The sequence below is a fragment of the Puma concolor genome, chromosome D3, assembly GCF_028749965.1.
Source record: "Puma concolor isolate L17-30 chromosome D3, mPumCon1.1.hap2, whole genome shotgun sequence".
NCBI lineage: Eukaryota > Metazoa > Chordata > Mammalia > Carnivora > Felidae > Puma > Puma concolor.
Genome location: NC_141678.1, coordinates 8,154,888 through 8,179,603, shown reverse-complemented (window position 1 = coordinate 8,179,603; position 24,716 = coordinate 8,154,888). Strand labels below are relative to the sequence as shown.

Here is a 24,716-nt window from a genome sequence, read left to right as displayed (position 1 = left end):
TCCTGCTTTCATCTCGTCATTCATTTCTATATCTCCCCCTCTCTGCAAAGGGCTGTATCCACCTCATTTGCCTCCGTGGTGCCCTGTACAGGACAAAGTTACATAGCAGGTGCTCAGAATGTCTGATGCATAGACTAACAGGCTGACAAACAGCCTTGGATGAAGAGTTCAGATGCCACAGGTCACTGGGGAGAGGGGAGATCCTGTCAGGACCCAGAGCCACTCACTAAACAGGTGTCTCTGGGCTTCCTCTAAGATGGGTGACTCAAGCATCAGTGAATTGACACTGTGAGACAGTGTGACAAGTGGAGATAGCCTGCAGCCACCATCTCTCTCCTTTGAGAAGAAACAAAGGCAGGCTCCTTGGCTGGACTGGTCTTCCCGCCTCTTCCCACAACATCCTCACCTTCCCCAGCCAACCAACATCCACAGGATGAGAAAGAGATTTACCCTAGGCAGAAGCCCAGGGCAGCCAACCTGGAGCCCTAAGCCCTACCCAGTGGGAGGAGCCAGACCCAGGGCCTGGCCTACCTAGAGCTCTGCACCTGACAAGCCCCAGTCAAGGCATGGCTGCTAACCCTCACACCCACCAAAGGCAGGGGTATACCCCCAAATAGAGGCCACCAGCCCTTTGCACATGTTGTTCCTCCCTCTGTGATGCCCTTCCCCATCTTTCCCTGTTGTCTCCATCCAGGGAACTACCGGGACCATCTCAAATATCCCTTCTCTTGAGAAGACTTCCTCAGCCATTTGGGTCGGCTGGCTGATGGCACTCCATGCTCCCGCAAGCACTGCAAACACGTGTCCAGTTACATGCTTCATCACATGCTGCTTATAAGTCCTGTCATCTACACTAGAGGTGCTCCAAATGTGGCTCGGGGACTCCTAGGGATCCCCAAGATGTTTTCCCAGAGTTCATGAGGTCAAAACTATTTTCACTCTAAAACTAAGATATTTGCCCTTTCCACTCTCATTCTCTATTAGTAGAGAAACCAGAAACCACATCACACGCGAGGTCACAAGAGGCTGAATGCAGAAGCAGATATGAGAATCCAGCCATCTTCTATTAAGCCACACATAAACAACAAAACTTTGCAAAAATGTAGAACTATGCCACTCTTCTCACCACAGTTTTCCAGAAAATATAGTTACTTTTCATAAAAATATATTGCTACATAATGGGATTATTGTTGTTTTTAAATGAATTAATAAATAATCTGTAACTTCTCGGTTTTAAATTCTGATGTGGCAAATAATAATAAATACAACCCACATAAGCAAAACTTTTTTGGGGGTCTTCAATAATTTTGAAGAACATACAGGAATCCTAAGACCAAAATCTTTGAGAACTACTGATCTAGAACAGAAGATGGCAAATATAGCATGCAAGCCAAATCTGGCCCTCTGCCTCTGTCTGTTTTTGTAAATCAAGTTTTATTGGAACACAGCCACATCCATTTGTTTACATGTATAGGGTTGCTTTTGTGCTAATATTATATATATATACAGTATACTTATATATATATAGTATATTATATTATAACATATATAAATATAGATAGAAATACAGGTGTGTAAGATACAGATATAATATATATATTATATCTATATCTATCTTATATCTATATATATAAAGAGACAGAAATGGGTAACAGGCAAGTTTCAGTATCCCTGTGACCCTCAATTCCTTTATCTATAAAATGGAAGTAATAAATAGTCTTAGGAAAGGGTGAGAATAACATGAAAGAACAGCAGTCAAGGAGTCGGGAGCAATAACTAGTACTCAGCCTTGCAATAAGCTGTTCAACGTGGTGCGGCTCTCCCTAGAAACTAGTGGTGTGGCATGTGGGTAATAACAGAGCCGAGACTGGACCATCACTACCCCTGCCTCCCTCCTCCCTGGCCCCCCAGCTCACCTCTACCAGCTTTACCACATTGGGGTGGTCCAGCTTCTTGAGGATGGCGATTTCCTGGTACACCTGCTCAATGGGGCCCCTAGGCTGGATGCAGCCTCCCGGAGCTGGCCGGGTGCCTCGGGGCGGGGGGCGACCTGGAGGAGACACAGGGTCAGGACAAACAGCTTTTCCCCTGCAGATGGCAGCTGAAGAGGGGGCAACCCAAGTCGGGGGTGGGGGGGGTTTGCCAGGGATGGAGTGGCTGATGTCCCCAGGGGCCTTAAGGAGCCTGCTTGTCATCTGTCTCCTCTGCTGCTGGAAATCATTGAGGATGGAGACCCAGCCCCCTGTTCAACCTTCTGTTAATACCCTCCTTCCTGCCCCATGCCCCAGTGACAGGAGTCTTTGGGGCATCTACCTGGGCACTCTCTGTAGGGGACACCATTCAATGGGATCTTCTCTCTTGCCCCAGCCCTGCACCTAAGAACAAAGGCCTGGCCCACCAAACTCACGTGGAAAGCCTGCCTGTCGGATCAGCTTCTTTTTCGACAACACCTTCATCGCCTGTGGAAGACAAGACCCCATATCTCGGTTAAAATGGGGAGGAAGGGAGAGAGAGAGCTCCTTCCACTCCTAGGCCTGCCGAAGCTCTTGGTGCCCTGGTGGCCTCAGGACGATGTAGTGAGCGCCTCGTCATTGGAGTGGGTCAAGCAGCTGTAGGCTGGAAACTGAACTGCCAGGGTTCCCTCAGCCCTAAGAGTGCTTCCAAGGCTCCAGGTTAGCTTTCCTGACTGGGACCATGAGCCTTGGGACTCGCTACAACTAAATCAAGACATGAGTCAGCTGGAGTGATGGACGAGAGACTGGCTATTTTACACATGGGGAAACTGAGGCTCAGGTGTGATGTCACTTGGCCAAGGACACACAGCTGGCAAATGGGAGAGCCAGAATTTGAACCCAAGTTGGACTGACTTCCAAAGGCAAACGAGGGCAATTTGCCTCACTACCACCTGGTTCTTGGTGCTGTGAAGGATATAGAAATGGTAGCTCAGAGTAAGAATAGGAGACATTTGCTGAATTTATCCATTTTCTTTCTGAGCCGATCACTTTGCCTCCCCATTTCCCCATCTGTATAATGGGAACATCACTTCCTTCCTAAGGCACAAAATGAAACAACCTAAGGATAAAATGAGACAATAGCGAAGAAAATCTTTCAGGAAGCTAAATTCTGGAAAGGAGGGTTTTGCTTTGGACGAGGACAGGGATGGGGAGGGGGATGTGGATACTTACATAATAGGTATTGTCATTTTCATTGTAGGCCAACTTGACCACGCCATAGGAGCCCTGGATAAAGGGAGATGCCCATGACATACTATCCAGAAGTTATGATCTGCAAAATGAGGACCCTAATACAGGGGCTGCAAACCAGCAGCCAATGTACCAAATCTGCTATGCAATTACATTTTGTTGCATCTGCAGTTTTTAGAAAGTTTGAGTGAGTTGCCAACATTTAAAACCAAAAAGATCAGATATAAAAATCTAGATTCTCAGCTTCTTTTGAAAAAAATCAGAAGATTTGGCCATATGGACCCATAATCACCTCCACATGTCAACAGTTTGCCATAGTCCTCTCCACTCCACTCCACTCTCCACTAATACATTACACCTAGCAGGCTTTGTTCATTTATATTACTCACTTGCTTTCTATTGATATTTGAGTTCTTGACCCCTGCAATAACACTGCCCATTGGCTGAAATAAAAGCAAAAACAGATGCGAGAGTACCTCAGGGAGAAAAAAACACCACCACTAATGTTGGTGATATGTTATTCCCTTAAAGCTGTCTGGGCTTCTGTAGAAACACATTAATATTTTGATGTAAAAAGAAAATAAACCAGATGGACCAGTGATGGATGACAAAACCCTCCCCCACAACTTTGCCTCCAAGGACTCGTTCCCGCTCCCAGCTCCAGCAGGTTCCCTCCACCGTATCTGAGACATCCTTGGTAGATGCAGAAAACCAGCCTGGCTGCTCAGATATTTACCTTTCCAATTTCATCCTTCAGTGTGTACTGATTCAGCTGTACACAATCCTGCAATGTTAAGTAGAAACACACAGAATATGAATTGTAAGTTTGCAGCTAGATACATTTTTCACAAAACAAACACATGAACCAGGACCCAAATCAAGAAGAGAATATTCCCGACCCCCTGAAGCATCTCTCAGACACTGGCCCGTCTCCAGGGTGACCACTACCCTGACCTTTAACAACACAGATTTTGTACATTGTAAAAAATATGGGGAGCCTGAGTGGCTCAGTCGGTTAAGGGTCTGACTTTGGCTCAGGTCATGATCTCGCAGTCCATGAGTTCGAGCCCCGCATCAGGCACTGTGCTGACAGCTCAGAGCCTGGAGCCTGTTTCAGATTCTGTGTCTCCTTCTCTCTCTGCCCCCTCTGTCACTCAACCTCTGTCTCTCTCGGTGTCTCAAAAATGAATAAATGTTAAAAAATATATATTTAAAAAAATGTGATCATACATTATGTACTCTTTTAATACACATTTTTAAAGAGGTGTTCCTAAAACGTTGATTTTAAATTAAACAAGTAATCCTATATAAGGACTATGTTGTCCAATATAACAGAGTAACACAAGTGGAGAAAATCCGAGTGACTGTGGGCAGAGAATGGTTTCTTAACAAAATTTCTCAAAGATTCTTTTTGTACAAAAAGCACAAAAAACTCATTAATAACAACACCCTAATTTAAAAATGGGCATGGGGTGCCTGCGTGACTCAGTCGGTTGGGCGGCTGACTTCAGCTCAGACCATGATCTTGCTGTTTGGGAATTCTAGCCCCATGTTGGGCTCTGTGCTGACAGCTCGGAGCCTGGAGCCTGCTTCGGATTCTGTGTCTCCCTCTCTCTCTGCCCCTCCCCTGTTCATGCTCTGTCTCTATCTCTCTCTCTCAAATAAACATTAAAAACATTAAAATGCTTTTCATAAACATTAAAAAAATTTTAATTAAAAAACAACAAAAATGGGCAAAAGACTTGAAAAGACAGTTCTCCAAAGAAGATATACAAATGATCAGTAAGCACATGAAAAGACTTTCAAAAAAAAAGAAGAGGCTTAACATCATGACTCATTGGGGAAATGTAAATTAACACCATACCCATTAGATTGGCTAAACTCCAAGACTGACCATACCAAATGTTGTCAGAATGTAGGGCATGGAGAACCTTTATACACTGCTAGTAGGAAGTTAAAATGGTGCAGCCTCTTTGGAAAGCAAGTGGGTAGTTTCTTAACAAACACCTCCTCTATGACATAGCCATTCTGCTCCTAACTTTATCCAAGAGACGTGAAAACTTGTGTCTGTGCAGACTTGCATACAAATGTTTGAAACAGCTTTATTGGTAACAGTCAAATACTGGAAACAACCCAAAAGTCCACTGACAGGTAACTGGATAAACAAAAAGTGGTCCATTGCAGACAATGGAATGCTAGGCAGCAATAAAAAGGAAGCATGCAGTAATAAAGACAAATCTCAAAATTGTTATGCCATCAAAGAAGCGAAGCCAAAAAAAAAAAGAGTGCATACTAAATGATTCCACTTACAGAAAATTCTTGAACTTGCAAACTAATCTATGATGATAAAAAGTAGGTCAGCGGTGACCTGGGAAAGGGGAAGAGGGGGGAGGGATGTGTTGTCGGGTGTGCTGGAAATGTCTGTGATCTTGACTGGGGTGATGTTTTTAGAGACGTATGCATATATCAAAACTGATCATATTGTACACGTGAAATATGTGGTTTGTTTTACTTCAGTTACACCTCAATATAGTTAGGGGGGAAATGTGAAGTGAAAAAAGAGGTAAAAATGGGAAAAGAAACACAATAGAAAATAAAACTTCAAGTGTTACCGATAAGCCCAACACTTCCCTTGAACCCCACCGCCACCCCAATTCTAACCCTTTCCCCAAACCTTGATGTCAGTTTGGTGTATAAACTTCCAGGCCTTTTTCTATGTAAATGCACGCATACGTGCACCTGTTGAAAATACAGAGCATTGTTTTGGGATAGGGCTTTGGAGAGGCAAAAATGATGTCACACTAAATCACTTCTCAACCTCTTTTCTCACTCAACATCACTGGAGACAGTTCCAGGGCAGAATGTACACACAGACCTGCATCTTTTCATCTGCTGGATAGTGTTCCACGGCTCACAGAACCCTCCCTTCACTACGTTGGTTGCACTGTTTCTCTCCAGTGTTGATTTCATCCCCCTGAGTCCTGAAGGGATGTGACCAGAAGAAGTGGGGCCCTGCAGAGCTGTCCTAAGGGGTCTCACTGCCCCCTAATCCAAGCCCTACATATTGCTGAATTCCTCTTCCTAGATTCCACTCTGATCATATCAGTTCCTGATGCTTCCAAGGTCAAGTTCTGACTCCACTCCTCTGACCTTGGCAGAGTCGCCTAGTTGCCCACCAAATACCAGTCTCCTCTTTCTTCCTTATAAATGGATAGCTTAGTGGCAATGGCCCAGGATGGAAAATTACATTTTCCAGCCTTTCTTACAGCTAGGGGTGGCCACACAGCCAGCAGGAGGCAGGCAGAAGTGTTGGGCAGAGCTTCCAAGAAAAAGGACAGACTTAGGAGGCAAATGCCTTTTCCTCTTCTCTGCTCCTTCTTCTTGCCTGGACTGGAGCTGTGAGGGCTACAGTGACAGCAGTAAGGTTTTAAGGACAACAGAATCACCACACTGGTCCCCACTCCTCCAGATTTAGTTTACATGATAAACAAGCCCTATTGTGTTAAAGCCACTGTTGTGAAGGGGGGCAGGTCTCTGTTTCTCTAAGCTGATTCAATTCTAACTGAAATAAAGCCAAATTCTCTGTCTAGCCCTGTTGCCACGGTGCTCCACACATGGGCCCCATTCTTCAGCTAGCTGAACCCCTGACTGCCCTCTCCCCCATATCCTGTCTTCTACCTCTGGGCCTCTGCTCATGCTGTGCATCCCCCCTGCAGTGAATTCTCTGTGTGTACCCATCTCCAATTATGAAAGTCCTACCTAGCCCCCAAAATATAGTTCAGTATCAGCCCCTTTAGGAAGCTATTCTCAATGTCCACACTTCTCCCAATTAAATTCAATCATTTCTTCAACAAATATTTTTGTGCTCCTACTATGTGTCAGGTTCTGTGCTAGGTGCTGGGAAACATGACAGTGGATGGGACTGTTCCTTCTAAGCTTACATTCTAGCTGGGGAGACAGGCCAAAAACAATTCAACAGACACACAAACAATCAGATGGTGTTGAGTGCTATGTCAATAGGGTGACAGGGCAGGGAGGGGTGGCAGGCTGAGGCTGCTTACAGAGGGTGGTCAGAGAGGCCCTTCAGAGGAGGAGACATCTGAGTTGAAACTTGGCTGTCAGAGGCAGATGACCCTGCAAAGAGCGGGGAGGTTCCAAGCAGAGAGGACACTAGGGGTAAAGGCCTAACAGAGGGAATGAGTGTGGACACCTGAGGAATCTAAGAAGGCAGTGTGGACGGAGCCTTGTGAGTCCGCAGCAGAAAGGCGGGGGGGGGGGGGGGGGGGGGGGGGAGGGGGAGGAGGAGCAGGAGCAGATCACACAGGGCCAGATGAGCCCTAGTGGGACTCAGTTCTAACTCCCAGAAGTTTTCATACGAATCAGAAGAGACATGCACACACAGTGCCCAGCGCCTGCCTGGTGCCCTGCTGCTAGGCCGTGAGGTCTCTCACCCACCCCCATCTCCCGCACAACTCCCAGCCACCAGCACCTCCGTCTCCCCTAGAGGCTCTCTGTGGCCCCACTGCTCTGCCCACTCTCAGGGCAGGTCACCTGCCCCCCAGCAGCTCTCACCAAGAGCTGGTGTAAAAGGTCCGGCTCCCTTGGCCCTCAAACAGGATACAGAAATTCTGAGGTACAGAATTTTCTACACTAACAGGGTCCCCCTGAGATGGAGCCCCAGTTGCCCATGGTGGCAACCAACTCCATCATGCACCCTTTCTTGACCCCCTTCTCTTCTACTCTCATTCCCACCCCCACCTGGGTCTCCACGGGGAGGGGGGGGTCACCTCTCAAATCAGTGTTCTAGGGGAGCCCCACCTAACGGAGGCCCCCCATCGGCTGGGCCGGCTCACACACCTGCATGCCAGTGATGGAGACGTGGTGGGACTCCACCGTGGGCCGCCGGGGCAGCCTCGGCGACGACTGCGGGGAGCCCACGGGCGAGTGGGACAGGGCCGGGTGGACGCAGCGTCCATTCGCGTCCAGCTGGGACCGCTCCTGCAGAGAGAGCTTGCGACCGCAGAGCTGGGGCCGGACCTGGGACCCGGAGGCGGAGGCATGGAGGGGTACCTCTTGGCCATCGGCCTCCAGGGGCCGGTCCCGGGCCAGGCCGCGGTCCACCGCGCAGCCCGGCTCACACTCGGTGACCACGATGAAGGACTCCATGCCCAGGCGGATGCTCAGGGACGAGAGGCCCTGCAGGGCCTCACAGGGCCTCTGGCCTTCGCTGCCGCTGTTGCCCCCGCCCCCCAGCTCATCCTGGAGGGCGGCCCGGTCGCTGCTGGGCTGGCTAGAGACGCATGATGACATGGTGCGCGGGCCCGGGCACTCCCATCCGGCGGCAGCGCCACCTGCAGAGAGAGGAAGGGTCAGCACCCCTGCGGCCCCGCTGGGGGGTCTGTTCCTGCCTCTAGCTGACATCCTCAAGACGTCTTGCGAAACATGATGCGATGTGATCTCTGAGTCTAAACAGAGGAGCACACTCCACATTTCCTTATTTGAAAAGATCCTCCTCACACACATAAGAATCCCAAACCCTCCCTGGAGGAACAAAGTAGGAGAAAACCCAAAACAGAGGACGCATGCGCCCTACAGCGCTGGCAGCTACTTTCAACTCAAGCCAATTGTTGCTAAACTGGATCTGGGTCTAGAATTGCCAGTACCCACCCCCCCCCCCCCACCACCACCACTTTTTGATGATGATGATGATGATGATGTTGATGATAGAGAAGCTCTGAACCTACACATCAGGTGAGGTCTCTTGATTTTTTTAATTAGCAATTATTTCAAATATTTTTAAATGCTGGACCAGCCAAATAAATGGTCACTTCCTCGTGACCATGTCTAGGTTGTATGACTTCACAATGGCGATGATTCAGACAGCACTTTACGGTTTACAAAACACCTTCAGCATGCCTGCATAATCTCAAAAGCACCCTAGGTTTGCTATTACAGTCCCATTTTGTAAATGGGGAAACTGAGGCTTGAGAGAAAGAAAAGGATTTGTTTAAGCAAAACCCACTGGCACAGGAGTCCAGTCTGGACTGGCCTCAGGCCAACTGAAGAGCAGGGGTCAGAGGTCACATCAGAGGAAGGAAAGGCACCCCAGAGAGTGGGCCAGGCAGCTCACGATGTCTGAGGAGCCAGGCTCAACATATCTATTATCTAATGTTGTCTTAGTTCAGCTGCTATTTGGTGCCTGCCAGGCAGAAGGCAAACATGAAGTCAAAAGATTAGGATCAGGGCGCCTGGCTGGTTCAGTGATAGAGCATGCTCCTCTTGATCTCCAGGTTGTGAGTTCAAGCCCCACGATGGGTGTTTAAAAAAAAAAAAAAAAAAAAAAGAACACCAAATAGCTTGGTGGTTCCTCACAAAACTAAACATTTACCACAATGACCCAGCAATTCTGTTTCTAGGTTAATACTCAAATAGCTCTATTCATGATAGCCAAACAGGGAAAACAACCACATGCCCATCAACAGATGAATGGATAACCAGGATGTGGTCTATCCACACAATGGAATATGATTCAGCCATAAAAGGAATGAAATACTCATACATGTTACAGTCTAGATGAACCTCGACAACATCATGCTAAGTGAAGGAAGCCAGACCGCAAACGTCACATACGTACAATCCTCTTTATCTGAAATTTCTAGAATAGGTAAATCCATAGAAACAGAAAGTAGATTAGTGATTGCCTATGACTGAGGAGGTACTGGGGAGCACGGGAGTGACTGCAAATGGGTATAGGGTCTCCTGGGGCGCTGAACACGATCTGGAAGTAAACAGAGGTGGTACCTGTACAACACTGTCAACGTTCTAAGTACCACTGAAGTGTTCATTTTTAAATGGTTAAGTTCATATTATGTGAACAAAAAAAGTTGACACTTCCTTAGACTGTCAATTCCTTCTGTCTCCGGGACAGAATATTAACCTTTGGTTCATGTGTTTGACAAATTCTGCTGGACAAATGTCACAGGTGCCACTAGAATTCAGGGAGCACATCCGCAGATGCTCATGGTGGTGGCTCTCCATATCGATCACCCATATCACGAAGATGTCAGGCAAACAGTGGTGCTGAGCAGAGAAATTGTATGAATGAATGAAAGGATATCTCTTGATGACAGTGGGTGGCAGTGAGGGGATAGAGAGGAGGGGGTAGATGGGAGCGGAGGAGGTGGATGAGAGGCTGAAAAATGCCACTTGCCCTCTTACGATAGTCCTGTAAGAAGTATTTATGGAACAGCTTCTGTGTCAGGCAATCTGGACAGTAATGCAAGCAGATGGGGTCCCTACCCCTGTGGAGCAGGGGAAAGACCAATGGGAAAAGCATTAACAAAATCACTGCAGTGGCCCAGCCCAGACACAGGTACAATTTATGAACACAGAGTTCATGGTAAAAGATCAACCAAGAAACCCATCATATGACAAGATGCTCAGCCTTAGTTATAGTAAGAGAAGTGCAAATTTAAACTACAATGAAATGGTTTGATGAGTCCTCAAAACATTAATTGTAGAATTACCATATGATCCAGCAATTCCTCTCCCAGGTATATACCCAGAAGAATTAAGAGGAGGGATCCAAACAGATACATATATACTCTTGCTCATGACAGCACTGTTCACAATAGTCAAAGGGTGGAAACAACCCAAGTGTCCATCTACTGTGAATGGGTAAACAGAATGTGTTCTATCCATAAAATGGAATATGATTCGGCCGTAAAAAGGAATTAAGTTCTGACACATGCTATCCTATGGGTGAACTCTGAAAACATGCTAAGTGAAACACGCCAAATATTAAAAGACAAATACTCTATGACTGCAATTATATGAGGTACCTAAAATAGACAAAATCATACAGACAGAAAATAAAGGTTACCAGGAACTGGGAAAAGGGGAACAAGGAGTCATTGTTTAAGGGGTACAGAGCCTCGGTTTGGAGTGATGAAAAAGTTCTGGAAATAGATAGTGGCGATGGTCTCTCAACACTGTGAATGTAATTAATGCCACTGAATTGTACACCTAACAATGGTTAAAATGGTAAATTTTTATTTTATGTATATTTTACCAAAATTAAGAAAAATTTTAATAATAAAACTATAAGGAATTACTACTTTTTCCATCTATCAGATTGGCAAAGACCAAAAATGTAATAATAGCACTATTTTGGTGAGGCTACAGAGAGTATGAATTGGGCACTCTTATGAAAGGAAATTCACTAGGGCACCTGGGTGGCTCAGTAGGTTAAGCATCCAACTTCGGCTCAGGTCAGGATCTCACGGGTTTGGGAGTTTGAGCCCCGCATCGCACCAGGCTCCCTGCTGTCAGCGTGGGGCCCACTTTGGATCCACTGTCCTCCTCCCCTCTGCCCCTCCCCCCCCCAAGCTCGCTCCCTCTCACTCCCTCTCTCACTCTCTCAAAAATAAACAATAAACAAAAAAAAAATGGAAATTCACCAATATCTAACAAAACTCCAAATGAATATACCTTGGACTTAGCAATTCCTCACCTGAGTATTTACCCTACAGACAACCTCACACATGTAAAAAGTGATTTCTTGTGGCAGTATGATTTGAAATGACCATCCACAGGGGACTGAGTAAAAAAGATGAGGTACATGTATCCCCAGAGAAAACATGCGTTTATTTTACAAGAGGTGACTCTTGGGGCACCTGGGTGGCTCAGTCGGTTAAGCATCAACTTTGACTCAGGTCATAATCTCACGGTTCGTGAGTTCAAGCCCCTCATCGGGCTCTATGCTGACAGCTCAGAGCCTGCAGCCTGCTTTGGTTCTGTGTCTCCCTCTCTCTCTGCCCCTCCCCAACTCACACTTTGTCTATCTCTCTCTCTCAAAAATAAACATTAAAAAAAATGTTTTTTAATTAAAAGAGGTAACTCTACACAGCCTAATATGACTCCATGACGCACTGTTACACGGAAAAAAAAAAACAAAGCATTAGTATGCCGCTATTTTGACGTAACAGGAAAAAGGCCATACGTGTGAAAATCACTGTATATGCAACAGCATATTTCTGGAAAGGTATATACAAAAACAGTTAACAGTGGCCTCAAGAGAAAATGACTAGTTTGCAGAAGCAAGGGGACAGGGTGGGAAGGACTAACTTTCCACTGGGTACCATGGACAAATAGTAACTCTTCTGAGATGAATTCTTAAAAGAGGACAGCTGTGACCATGATAGGAGTTGGGATAATAAACCTAGAGGGCTGAGGCAGGGGGAGGGGGCAGCTGGTCCCACTCCTGTTCTTCTATCCCATCCTTACTGTGTCTGAGAAAGAAATCATTAACTGTGTTCCTGCCATGGCTTCCCTATCAGTGAAAGAATCCAACCCAAGTTCAAGGTTCTCTGCAGTCCAGCTTGTTGAGTATTCCCCAGGAAAAGAAAAGCAGGGCCTTTGAAGTTCAACTGCCTGGGCTCACCACACACAAATGGCTTAGCCCCACCTCAGCCTCAGTTTTCTTATCTATAAAATGGGAGGTAACCCATTAGTCATGAGGATTAAATAGCTAGCACTCAGTATCATGTCTGGTACCTGGTTAAGTGCTCAAAAAGCTATTCTTTCAATTACCTATTGAATGCCTACTAGGCTGGGTTTTGCCAGCCATGTTCCAGAATGTTCCTAAGAGCTACTGACGTCCAATTGACCCAGCCTGCTCTTGTGTGGGTTCCACAGCCCTCCCAGGGCAGGGGAGCAGAGCAGCACCAGTGACCTGTCTTCCCTCCCAGAACCACCTCTGATAGGACTGCAGCGTTCCTGAAAAGAAAACTGGTCTGGCAGCACCTAAGAAAGTTAATGGAGAATTTTTTTCTTGCCAAGAGAAAAACAATTGCTTATTGATCTTCACTTCAGGCCAAGGACACCAAGCCATCTGCCCCCAGCAAAGCTGCTTTTAATCAGTCTCCTTGACAAACTGGCGTCTGGCCAGGGCCTTGGCCCTTGAGGTCTGGAGGAGGCAGGAGAGGAGAAATGTTCCAGCTGAGATGGAGATGGGGGCCTCTGTGCTGCAGGGGCAGGTGTGTCTGGGTCTCAGGAAGGAGAGCCCAGACCTCAGGGCCTGGAGGCCACCTGGAGCCCCACCCCCCCACCTCCCCTACCCCCCACCCCCCACCTCCCCCACCCCCCACCTCCCCTACCCCCCACCCCCCCCACCCCCCCCCCACCCCTGTCTGCAGCGAGGCCTGATAAGCAAGCCGGTCATTCACCCTGAGGAGGGTCATTTTCTACCACTGACCCCTAGAGTCTGGCTCTGACCAGCTTTGGGGACACAGATTCTACAAGGGCACAGGCTCTATAAGGATCTGATGAAACCTATCAACACTCTGCCCAGGGCAGCGGAGCCTGGGTGCCTCACTTGGTTAAGCAACCCACTCTCGATTTCAGCTCAGGTCACGATCTCACAGTTTGTGAGTTAGAGCCCTGCCTCGGGCTCTTTGCTGATGGTGCAGAGACTGCTTGGGATTCTTTCGCTCCTCTCTGCCCCCCCTCACCTGCTTGTGCTGTCTCTTTCTCTCTCAAAATAAATAAATAAACTTAAAAAAAAAAAAAAACACTCTGCCCAGGAGAAAAAAATCATACAAAGACAATGGTTTGCATAACAACAGCAATAGCTAACATCCAACTGAGCATTTACCTTACACCAAGCAGGGCTCAGCCTGGTTCATTTGATCCCCCCAGGCTCCCTGCCAGGGAGGGACTGCTAAGCAAGGTATTTGGGGGTGGGAGGGAGCAGAATAAGAGGACCTTTCCGCAAAGCTCCTTGGGTTTGACTAAATGCTAAAAGTCCTCTCCCTGGAGCCTCCGGCTCCAAACCTGGGTCCTCTCTCCCTGCCCTCGAAGGCCTCCCCATCTCCCCAGGGCTGGCGGTGGCAAGCTCCCCCACCTCTCACAGGGTGACTCAGAGCCACCAGCCCCTTCCCGAAGCAGATGGACCAGGCTCCGGGCCAGGGTGAAGGGAAGCACTGCTTCCTCTGCCAGGAAGCCCAGTGGCCCTGGCCTCTTGGAAGCGTGCTCTCATTTCCTGGGGGTCGTTTCCAACCTGCGCCCGCTCACCAAATACAGAGCCACCACAGAGCCTGGGATAGCAAGTAGCCAGTGTGCCAGGGACGTGTGCCCCAACCTGAGACACAGCCTACATGGTTCCAGGCACCATGGGACAACATGGGGGCCCCAAATAGCTGTAAGGATGCCTTGGCCAAGGCCAGCAATGATGTCCTCCCTGAGATAACAGGCTTGGCCAGCCACCTCCTCTCTTACGTGGGGAAGCTGAGGCCCAGGGAGGTCCTAAAGGAAATTCCCTCACCCATTTGTTCTTTCAAGTAATTACTGAGGACCTACTATGCGGTGGATAAACAAAACAGATGTGATTTCTTAAAAGCACAAATGACTGTATAAGTACAAGCGGGGAGAAACCAAGACAAAAGAGAACAGATCAGAATGGGGGGCAGGTCAAGGAAGGCCTTGCTTGGGGAAATTATATTTAGGCTGAGACCCACAGGGTGAGTAGGTGGTGAGGGGGCAGGAACTTGCTCCAGGAGGAGTGAGCTCTGAGAAGTCCCCAAGGCAGTAAAGGCGTGGGAGGGCTGAGGAACAGAAACACCACCCCACCCCTCCTGGAACTGGAGGCCGGTGTGAGCATGAGTGTGAGTGCGAGTGTGTGCAGGGGCTGTGGAAAGGAAGCTGGAGGGGCTGGAGACAAGAACTTTATAGGAAGCTGATGGAGAACACAAAGGGCAGCCCAGGGCAAGGTCACAGGGACCCCATTAGGCACCTGTTATAGACTGAACTGTGCCCCTCAAAAAAGATATGCTGGAGTTCTAACCCCAGGACCTCAGAATGTAACTTAATTTGGAGACAGGGTCTTCACAAAGGTTATCAAGTCAAAATGAGGTCACTAGGGTGGGTCCTACTCGAATATAACCAGTGTCCTTATAAAAAGGGGAGAATTTGGACCTAGGGCCACACAGGGGAGAACCCCATGAGAACATGAAGGCGGACGCATGTTCAAGCCAAGGAAGGCCAAAGATCACCAGCAAGCCACCAGAGAGAGACATGAACAGATTCTCCCTCGCAGCACCTTGATCTAGGACTTCTGCCCTCCAGAACTGTGACACAATGCAGTTCTGCTTTTGAAGCCCCCTAGGCTGTATCCTCCCTCACAGCAGCCCTAGCCAACTAAGGCAGCTCCCACCTACCCAGGGAAGCCCACTGCCTCAGAGGCCACGGATTCAGAAGAGTTTCCCAGCGCACGAGCGCGAGACCTGGGAGGCTCAGCTGGACTGGCCAACACAGCGCTAAGGTTTGATGCCAGCAGGAATATTCCAGATTCGGGCCTTGGCCCAGCCAAACAGTCTTATCAATTCGGTGACACCGACTCTTAGCAATGTATCTCCCTCAGCACTCCTTAGTTTGGAAGCACTAAAACTGTCTCCCCAGAAGACAAAGGCCCTCCCTTGGCAGACGGCAGGAAGGATAATGCTGGTGTTAGCGTGCACAGACCCGGTGCCCATCACAGTCCTTAGAGCAAAGAGGTGGCAAATGGTGACTCTCGGGTGACATCTGGCCACCAACCTATTTTGCTTGGCCTACCTTGTGTCTAAAACTATTTGAATGAGATGTCAACATTTCAAAGCCGGCACATTTCAGATAAAAGTCATAATTTCCAGAGTCTCTTAAAGTACTGGACATTCTGATAGCACTGGGTCCATATTCTCTCCTGGCAACAACCCACTGCAGCTTTGGACAGGAGATAAGGTCAGTCCTCACCACTTCCCCTTGCCTCCTCAACACCCAGGACAGGCTGAGTGCCTGTCACACGCCCCCTCCCCCTTTTCCACATCTCACCCCTACAGGCCCTGCTTGGAGATGCATCAGATGACAGCGCTAAATTAGGGCACACATCGGTGGTCACCTGCTCCAACCATTTCATTTCACCAATGAGAAAATGAACGTCCAGAAAGATTTACTGATTTGCCCAAAGTTAAGCGGTGGTTCCAGGAAAAGCTAAAATTGGTCTGAGTTTTTCAAGAAGGGGCTAAAAATTGCAAGTACAGCCCTGCAATGTCCACATGTTGCATCCTGAATAAAGTCCAGGCTGAGCAAAATCTCTAACAAAGGGAGCAGACAGCCCATTCCTCTGACTTCCAAAACCTCCACCTGCTCGAGAGGGGTACAAAGACATGGGGTCTTAGGGTGATCAGAAAAGAAATGCATAGGATTTGGGAATGGAGATAGCAACCTGACTTAACTTCTAAGTGCCAAGGCTTTGCCTTTCTTGTTTACGCCTCAACTCTAGGACCTAGAACTTTCCAGAACACTGTTGGCACTCAGTAAATATTGGCTAGTAAATATAGTAAATATTGGCTAGAGGCCGTTGCTTGTATCACTCATCCCAAGTCTGCTCAGAAGTTTTCTTTACTTGGCCTTCAATCTATCTATGTTCCTTTAGTTCATAGCAGCAGCCCGATTTACATCTGGGAAACCACTCTGTCTTGTGAAAGGTGATTCCATGTAGCTGTCTGTACCATCAACTTCAGGGGTTCCCATATAACTTAAGTCTGCTCAATCAGGTGTGAATTTCTCTGGTCAAGTGATTTGATTCAAGAGTAGGTGTGTGACTAAAGTCAGACTACCAAGTCTTATTCTAGGGTTTGGCAAAGTATTGCAAATGTCTCTTTCTATGGTACTTGGAGCAAGAAGGATGGATTTCTAGAGTTATCAGGGACTGGGGAGAACCCTGGCTTAGAATAAAGTCAACAGAGAGAGAAGAGAGGTGACAGAGAAGAACTGAAGCTGGAGACATTGTATGGGTACCTGGATCCAGCCATGCCTGAAGTCCATAGATACCAGAAGCTTTTAACTACATGAGCCAATACCTATTCTTGCTTGTTAGTTTGTGATTGGTCTTCTGTCACTTACAACCAAGGGTCTTGACTGATAGACAACCCAGAGCTGATTGACAGAAAAGCTTCCCCACTAAGCTTCTTGACAGATCAACAGTTGCCTACACCTTAAGGCTCTCAACCAGGCCAAACCACCAGGCAGCTGTAGGTTCCCTGGTAACCCAGATAGCCTTCAACTTGACAGTCAGGCAGAAACCAGAACTTCCAAAGTCTTTTTTTTCTCTCTCTAACCTTAAATAAAAAAATCAAGGATGGGGAAAGGAAGGGCCGATAAATAGGACAGAGCAAAGGAAAGAAAGTGACCAGCACCTTCAGTACAAGAAAGGTATCACTGTAGCAGCGGCCATGGTAGCTTTAGATGGGAGCCAGCCACCTGTAGTGCTTGCCAAGTGGCAGGCACTATTCTGAGCACTTTGCATGTATCACGTCATCTAACTGTCACAACAACATTAGGAGTCATGTCAAGGTATCATGCTTATTTCACTGGTGAGGAAACTGAGGCAGAGTCCAAGTGACTTGCCCACAATCAAACAGTGCTTTGGGAAAGCACAGGTGTGAAACCAGAGGCTCCTGGAGAGGTGGGGCATGGTGATCAAGTGCACATCCCTTCTCCTGCACACAGCAAATGCTCCCTACACTGAGGCTATTGCCAAGAAAGCATTCTACGGCTAGCAAGTTCAAGCCCCTCAACTGGCCTGAATTTATATTAAAACAAAAATTTTTATCTCTAATCCCACCATGCTGACTTTATTCTTTTCATCTTCTCCTCTAACTCTTGTCCACATACATCACTTTTTGCAAGATGTAAATTAAAGTGTGCATACAACTTTGCGTCCTTGCTTACGTATGTCAAAACAATTTGTGCACACTCCCAAGGCTTTCATCATCAGCATGAAGGGCTGCAGATGGAGTCCCTCGGACCCAGGGAGGTGAGGCGACCTCCACGAGGCAGCCCAGCAGGTCTCCAGGGCTAGAAAACCAGGAGTCCTGACCCCTGCAGCCCCATGTGCCCTGGGGGCCAGGATGCTTACAGAGCAAGAAGCTCAGGTGTCTTCCTTTGAGGCTACTGATTGGTGGATAAGAGAGTGTCGTGGAGAGTGGCTGGGATCACACAGCCAGGTGCACACTGGTGGTCCCCACCTTGAAGAGCCAGGAAGGGCGACTGGGTGGGTGAGTGTGGAGTGGGTGTTGGGGGTATTTGGCAAAGGGAGGTAAGAGCCATTTACTTCTTTCCTCCTCTCCTACTGCATCTTTCACTGAACCAAAGGAAGAGACAGGGGAACAACTGGAATTTCAGTTTGTAATGAAAAGAAAAAGACCTGGACTCCAACATTCTGCAGCTTGGCAAGCAGGAGATAGAAGGGGCCAGCTCAGAACCCACAAGCACCCCTGCCTTGCCCACCCACAGGGCTCCTCCCTCCCTCCCTCTTCCCTGCTGTTTGGAGGTGATGCTAAATCTAGTTCCCTCCCTCCGCAGCCTCCAGCACAAAGCAACCCCAGCTAGTAGGGGCAAGGAGGGGCTGGGAGCTGGCTCTGCCTCTGAGGGACCAACCCTGTCCCCCACACCTGGACACAGAAGACAGGGGAATTGTCTGGGATGAACCTAAATAAACTCTCTTTCCATCAGAAGCCTCAAAGGCAAAATCCCAATGCACCTTTAAAAACCCATGAGGGAGGTGTTCTTTCTTCCACACCCTGCCCCCACCCAAGCCACTAGTTCTCCATTTAAACTACTCTAGCCGAGGCTTATCTCTAGCACCACCCATGATGCCCCTTCCCCCATCCACTCACCTTCTACCTCATGCCCTAGTAGGCAGAGGGGCAAGGCCTTGGCCTGGGGAGGGATGAGGGGGCATTTTCTTGGGGGACCATCCTCTCTCCTCTCCAGGTTGGAATTAGCATTTTTATCTCTGCAACTGCCATCTCTCAACTATTTACAGAAGCCAACAGGATAAAAAGAGACAACATAAAAATAGTTGCTCAGCAGCTTTCAGGATGGGGTGGGGGTGGGGGTACAACAGACTCTTGGAATTTTCTTGCTCTCCTTTTCAAAAGGGAAAATGCTAGAATTATTTATCTTTTCCAAAGCACTCTCAGAGAGTTCACAGATCACTCACCTGGGAGCTCTCTGGGGACAGGGACCAACCAAGTCCCAGCGTCCGTCAGCTCCGAGGACAGGGCTTGTCACCAACCCCCCTCCCCCAAAAGTGTAGGTTCAGTTCAGTGAAATATCATCAAAGTTCCAGAGCCAGCGCTAAGTGAAACGCGGCGCCCTGCTCTGCCCTGTTTCCATCCAGCCTTCCAAAAACACGAGGCAGTCAAAAACACAAAACAAAACAAAACTTGGCTTTTCTCTATGCTTAACATGTTTCATAATTGAAGAAAAAAGTTCAGCAGCACCACTACCAACACGACAGAAATGGAAAACACTGACGCCTGAAATCACTCCTTCCCCATTTTGGTCACTAACATCCCCAGCAAGGAATGCCGGAGCCAGAGATCTTCAGAGGAGCAACGGCACCCACCTCCTTTGAAATATGCCAGATTTGGGTTGTGTTGAGGAAGGGATCCAATCAGGGAAGAAAGAAAAAATAATCACTTAAAACCTTATTTTTTCAGAGAGCAAAACCATACCCTCCTGGAAAAGGGGGATTCCCTTCCATAAGAAAATGGGCATCATCCGCCAGCATATTATATTAAAAGGTATGTCAGGAAACTAACTATACAGATCCCAGGGGCTTGGGCCTTGATTTTCTCATCTGTAAAATGGAGCCGCTGTGACCTAGCTAGAGGGTAGCTATGGTGTCCATCTTCTGTGTGAAAGCCAGCTCACAGTTAACCCCCCCAAAGACAGTGTTCTCTCCTCCTCTTGGCACTCCTACTCAGCTATCAAACAGGGAAGGGCTGAGGGGCTAGTCTTTTCTGGGCTTCCTCCCAGCTTGGTTTTTGCTAGATTTCCAATTTCCGTGGTGGGCATTTCTGGCCAAGCTGTCGGGAGACTGAGCTGACTCCATGCCCGGCCACAGGGTTAGGGCTCCATCTGTCTGGTGAGGCTTTCTCTGCTTTGTGGATTCCCTTACCTAGAAAAAGTCTCACAAAATACATACCAATAAGATGACATGGGGACCTACATTTAACAAATCATCGCGACTGAAGAGAATGGAACTGAATGAAATCCACACTCTCCCTTAAGATCACATGTGTCACACCTGTGCACTGACCCTGGAGGCACTGAGCTCTGGGAGGAAGCAGGATTCTTGTGGAGGGGGGCGAGCGAGACGCAGGGAGTTCTGAAAACCCTATTCCAGGAAGCTGTTCCCCAACTGATTTCAGAAACCCTTCCTTCCATGACCCTCTTCCTGCAAACAGAGAGACACAATAATGTCTTATGCCCAGAGGTTTATTAATTGGGGGCTGAGAAGGCAGAGGAATGCACAAAGTGGCCTTAAGAAACCCTTGTGTTGGAAACAACCCAAATATCCACCAACCGATGAAAGGATAAACAAAATGGGGTCTATCCATACAAGGGAATATTACTCAGCCATAGAAAGGAAGTACTGACAGAGTCTACAGCATGGATGAACCTTGAAAACATTATGTTCCACGAAAAAGAAGCCAGACACAAAAGGTCTCCTATTATTAACAGGCCAAGAAGGCGACAAGCACAGCCTGAAAGAAAAAAAGGCCATTCCAAAACAGAGACGCAATTTCCTTAACTTCCAGGAAAGAAGACCAGAAATGAGGGAGAAGGCCGTTGCAGCACCGTGGAGCCAGGCATGCCTGAACCCCACACCCGGGGCCTGTAACCCAAGGGGGAGGAGCTAACTGGAAAAGCAAAACATCTAGGGGAAAATAGCAACACAAGGCCCTCTGACCCAAAGGAAAATCTGAAACAGCATTTGTCCCAAGTCTCCAGGATTGGGAAAGGATATGGGAGCTCTCTGCTTCCCATAGCCACTGGGAGGCAGCCCGCTGGGGAGAGGAAGGTTCTAAGTGACCCTAACCAAGTTACAGTATTTCGTCTCTCTGAGCCCTTCCATTAAATGGGTTCATGATGGGGTGAGGACGACTCTGTGACCCATGTTAAAATCTGAGCCAAAATAGGCCTGGCCTGCCCCACCCCGTCCATCCCTTCCTGAGAGTACTGTCTCCCCACCTTGTAGCTCATCTTGGTTCCAAGTTGACATTCTCAAGGAGAGAACTCTGGGTTACTGCAGAAAGTTCCCTCTGCTAGGTGAGATCCCTCCCCTCCAACTCCCATCCAATCTGTTTTTTTGTTTGTTTGTTTGTTTGTTTGTTTTTAAGCCCATCCCTCAAGGCTGAGCACAAAGGACACCTCTTTCTGGGAGCCTCCTGGATTCATACCAGCCAGAAGAGATTTCACCAGAACCTCCATTGCCATCTGCTTCCTTCATTGCCACCACACTTATTCCTCCTGGTGATTCTCAACAGGGATGCTCCTGGCATTCAGGGCAGGACAATTCTTTACGCCTGGCATGGATCTGGCCTGCTTGCCGGACATTTTGAATCCCTGGCTCCCACCTACCAAAGCCAGAAGTGCTCAGCATCATTTTGACAACCAAAGTCACCAGACACTTTTCCAAACTCTTGCCAGGAAGGTAGGACCACCCCGATGGGAACAAAGGTATTAGGAATATGTTTGCCTTCTGGCCCACTCACAACTTGGGAGCAAGGGCAAGCCCAGTCAGCACCATGCCTGCTTAGATCTGTGTCCACATAGACTGGTTTAGTAAACAATTCTGGGCCTCTCAAAAAGCTGGGGGACTCTGCAAGGGACTCTGCTCTAAAACGAGCGGGCTCTAGGGCCTGACATACCCGGGTTGGCTGTGTGACCCCCAGGGCCAGTTACTTAACCCCTCTGACCCCTCTATAAAATGAGGCTAACTCCCAGCAATGCTGCAGGATTGTTTCCACCCTCAATCTCCTCATCTCTACAATGGGAATAAAAAATCTCTTCCTCTAGGATGTTGGTAGGAAATGAGAGGATGCATGTAACACACAGCACAGTATTTAGGGACTCATCAAATGATGGCTATTACTTTTTATTACAAAAATACACTGTGCTCTCACTACCAGTAGCTGTTTTCCTATGTCAGAAGGGTTTATGATGAGCAATCTGGAAGGAGATTTGAAGGCTCACCATGAAGCTGTATTTGCATAGCATGCACCCAGTTAATTCTTAAATTGCATGTTTCTGTGGGGTGGTTTGAGAGGAGGGGGGCTAACGTCCCCAAAGCCCTCCCCAGGTTGCCCTACCTCCCCCTGAGAACAAGGGAGCCTATGGGGATGGAGAACTCTCTCTTCCCTCACCCCGTGGGGGCAGAGCCAGGGGAGGGGATGTGGTAAACGACAGTACCACTCTAGGGCACGTGAAGTTTCTATCTCTAGGGCTGTGGGGACTCCCAGAGTGAGGAAGATAAAAGTTGCCCCTAAGGAAGTGGACACTAGAAGTCCCACGCCAGGCCAGCGAGCCCTCTCTGAGCTCCCCGCCACACGGATGCCATCCCTCTCCGACCAACCTTCTGGGGGAGACAGGAGGGGATAAGGTGCAACCTCCTCAGCGCCAAGTGCAAGCAGCAGAGCGGCTGGCAGAGCTGTGAAAACACCCCGCTTCCCAAACTGGGCAGTGCAGAGAGTGGGGGAGCCTGCAAGAGCTCCAGGAACCAAGACCCAATGCTAAGCGGGGCTGGGCCCAGATTCCCCGCGTCCCCAGGAGTCAAGCAGAGGGTGCCGGTGAAGGCACCTCTCTGCACTCACTGAGTGCTGCGGTCCCGAGGTAAATTTAGGTCAAAAGGACCGAGCCAGCGCGGTTCCGGAGGGCGGAGGCAAAGGGCCGACTAAGAGAGGCAAAGGTCCCCAGGCCCCGCAACTGCTGATCCAGGGTCCTGCCGCCTGGTGTCCAACCTACCAGGGCCTGGGCTGGCCCCCAAGACAAGGGGGGTGCGGGGGTGGGGTGCTCAAAGTCCGTTGGCCCTCTGCTCTCCTGCGCTCTGTAGCTTTCCACACCTGTCAAACGCGAGGGGGTGGGCCTAGGCCGCCTCCAAGATCCTTGACGGCCCCGGCCGCGGGTGATACACGGGTTCCAAACTCCGGGACCGCCCCTGCCACCCCCAGCCGGGCGCGGCCCAGCCGAGGAGGCTACCCCGAGGCTCCGGGCGCCCCGAGGACGCGGGGGGAAGGGGCGCCGGGGGACCGGGTCCCCCCACGTGGCGGGGCGTGGGGCGGCGCACGTGGGGTCCTTTCGGTGGAGGGAACCTGGGGCCGGCCTCTGGGCTTTGTCTGCAATCCCGGCAGCGGCCCCCAGCCCCTAGGAGGCGAGGGCGCCCGGGACTGCGGCGCTGCGGCCCCGACCCGCGGCCCCGCTCCCGTCAGCTCACCTGGGCTCCGCGCCGCCGCCGCCTCCCGCGCTCTGCGCCCCCGGCTCGGCTCCGCTGGTCTCGGCGCGGCCACGCGCTCCACTCCGCGGCCCCGGCGGGCGCGCAGGGGGCGGGGACGGGAGGAGCCGCCCGGTCCCGGCTGGAGCGCGACGCCGCCGCGGGCTGCGCGGAGATTGGCCGCGGCCGCTGGAAACCAGGGCGCGGAGCCGCCCTCGGCGCGCCCCCGCCGGCTCGGCCCCGCTCGGGTGAGGGCGGGGAGGTGGGAGCCGGCTGAGACGAAAGTAGTGGCAAGGCTGGCGGGGGGGGGGGGGGAGGGAGAAGGAGAAGAAAGGGGAGGAGGCGGCGGCGAGGGGAAGTGAGGCGGGGCCGGGAGCGGTGGAAGGAGGCCGCGGACCCGCGAGGAGGGGAGAGACCTGCCGGGCGTCCGAGCGCGAGAGGCTGCGCGGCAACTTTGCCCCCGCCCGCGGCGCGCCCCTACGCCCGTTCTCTCCGCGGCGGCTGCGGCACCCTAGGGCAGGCCGGACGCGCGGGCAGCGCTCGCATTGTTTGGCCAGACGCGGGGACTGCAGGGCGGCGGCTGAGTCGTGGAAAGTTCCCCAAGCCCGCGGGACAACCAGGGTCCCGCCTCGCGGCCTGGCTTCCGTCCCGGGGCTGCTGCCTCTGCACCAGCTGCCGGGAGGTGGATGCGGCCTGATTCGGGTCACCGCTCATTCGGGGAACCCCCTTCCTCACCCGCCTCTCCACTGACCACCGCTCGGGGCCTGCCCTAAAGGCTGGGGAACACTGTTCCTTTCCCACCCCCACTCCACCGGATGTACCAAACTACTCCAAACCCAATGAAGTTCTAGCTTTCCCCCAAAACTACTTAGATGCTTTTTGTGAGATACATCATATTCTTCACAGTCTACCCCTTTGGGTGCCGTACTTTGCTGGAGCCTTAAGAGTGTGTTTAGTCCCCCATCTGGGACTAAACAGCACTGCAGGGGGAGGGAGAGAGAAGACCTCAAGGGTTACCTGACCTGCCGGCCTTAGATGGTTTTGAAACCCAGTCCTGAACCAAAAGTTACCCAAGGGATGTCTTCCCTGACCCTGCCAAGAAGCCAAAAGGGAATCAAGTCCAGAGGGGAGTCAAAGGCCAAAGTAATTAAAGGTTCAAAGTCCTGTTGTCAACTGGGTGGATTTCTGTTGAGGTC

At 49.8% G+C, this 24,716-nt stretch overlaps 1 protein-coding gene across 4 annotated transcripts in view; it reads right to left on the bottom strand.

Annotated features, from left to right (window-relative positions):
* Positions 1-23,667, bottom strand: part of CAMKK2 (calcium/calmodulin dependent protein kinase kinase 2) — a 47,675-nt gene extending 24,008 nt beyond the window's left edge. For 2 of the 4 annotated variants that reach the window (XM_086681647.1, XM_086681650.1), the window contains exons 1-6: positions 23,524-23,666; positions 8,061-8,554; positions 3,940-3,987; positions 3,186-3,239; positions 2,408-2,459; positions 1,917-2,050 (exon numbers count right to left, since the gene is read on the bottom strand). In XM_086681647.1, coding sequence (XP_086537773.1) covers positions 1,917-2,050; positions 2,408-2,459; positions 3,186-3,239; positions 3,940-3,987; positions 8,061-8,513 — 741 coding nt within the window. In that variant the 5' untranslated portion in view covers positions 8,514-8,554; positions 23,524-23,666. Of the gene's footprint in view, positions 1-1,916; positions 2,051-2,407; positions 2,460-3,185; positions 3,240-3,939; positions 3,988-8,060; positions 8,555-23,523 lie in introns of all 4 variants that reach the window. The other 2 variants (XM_086681648.1, XM_086681649.1) reach the window with 2 other exon arrangements.
* Positions 23,668-24,716: the final 1,049 nt, after the last annotated feature.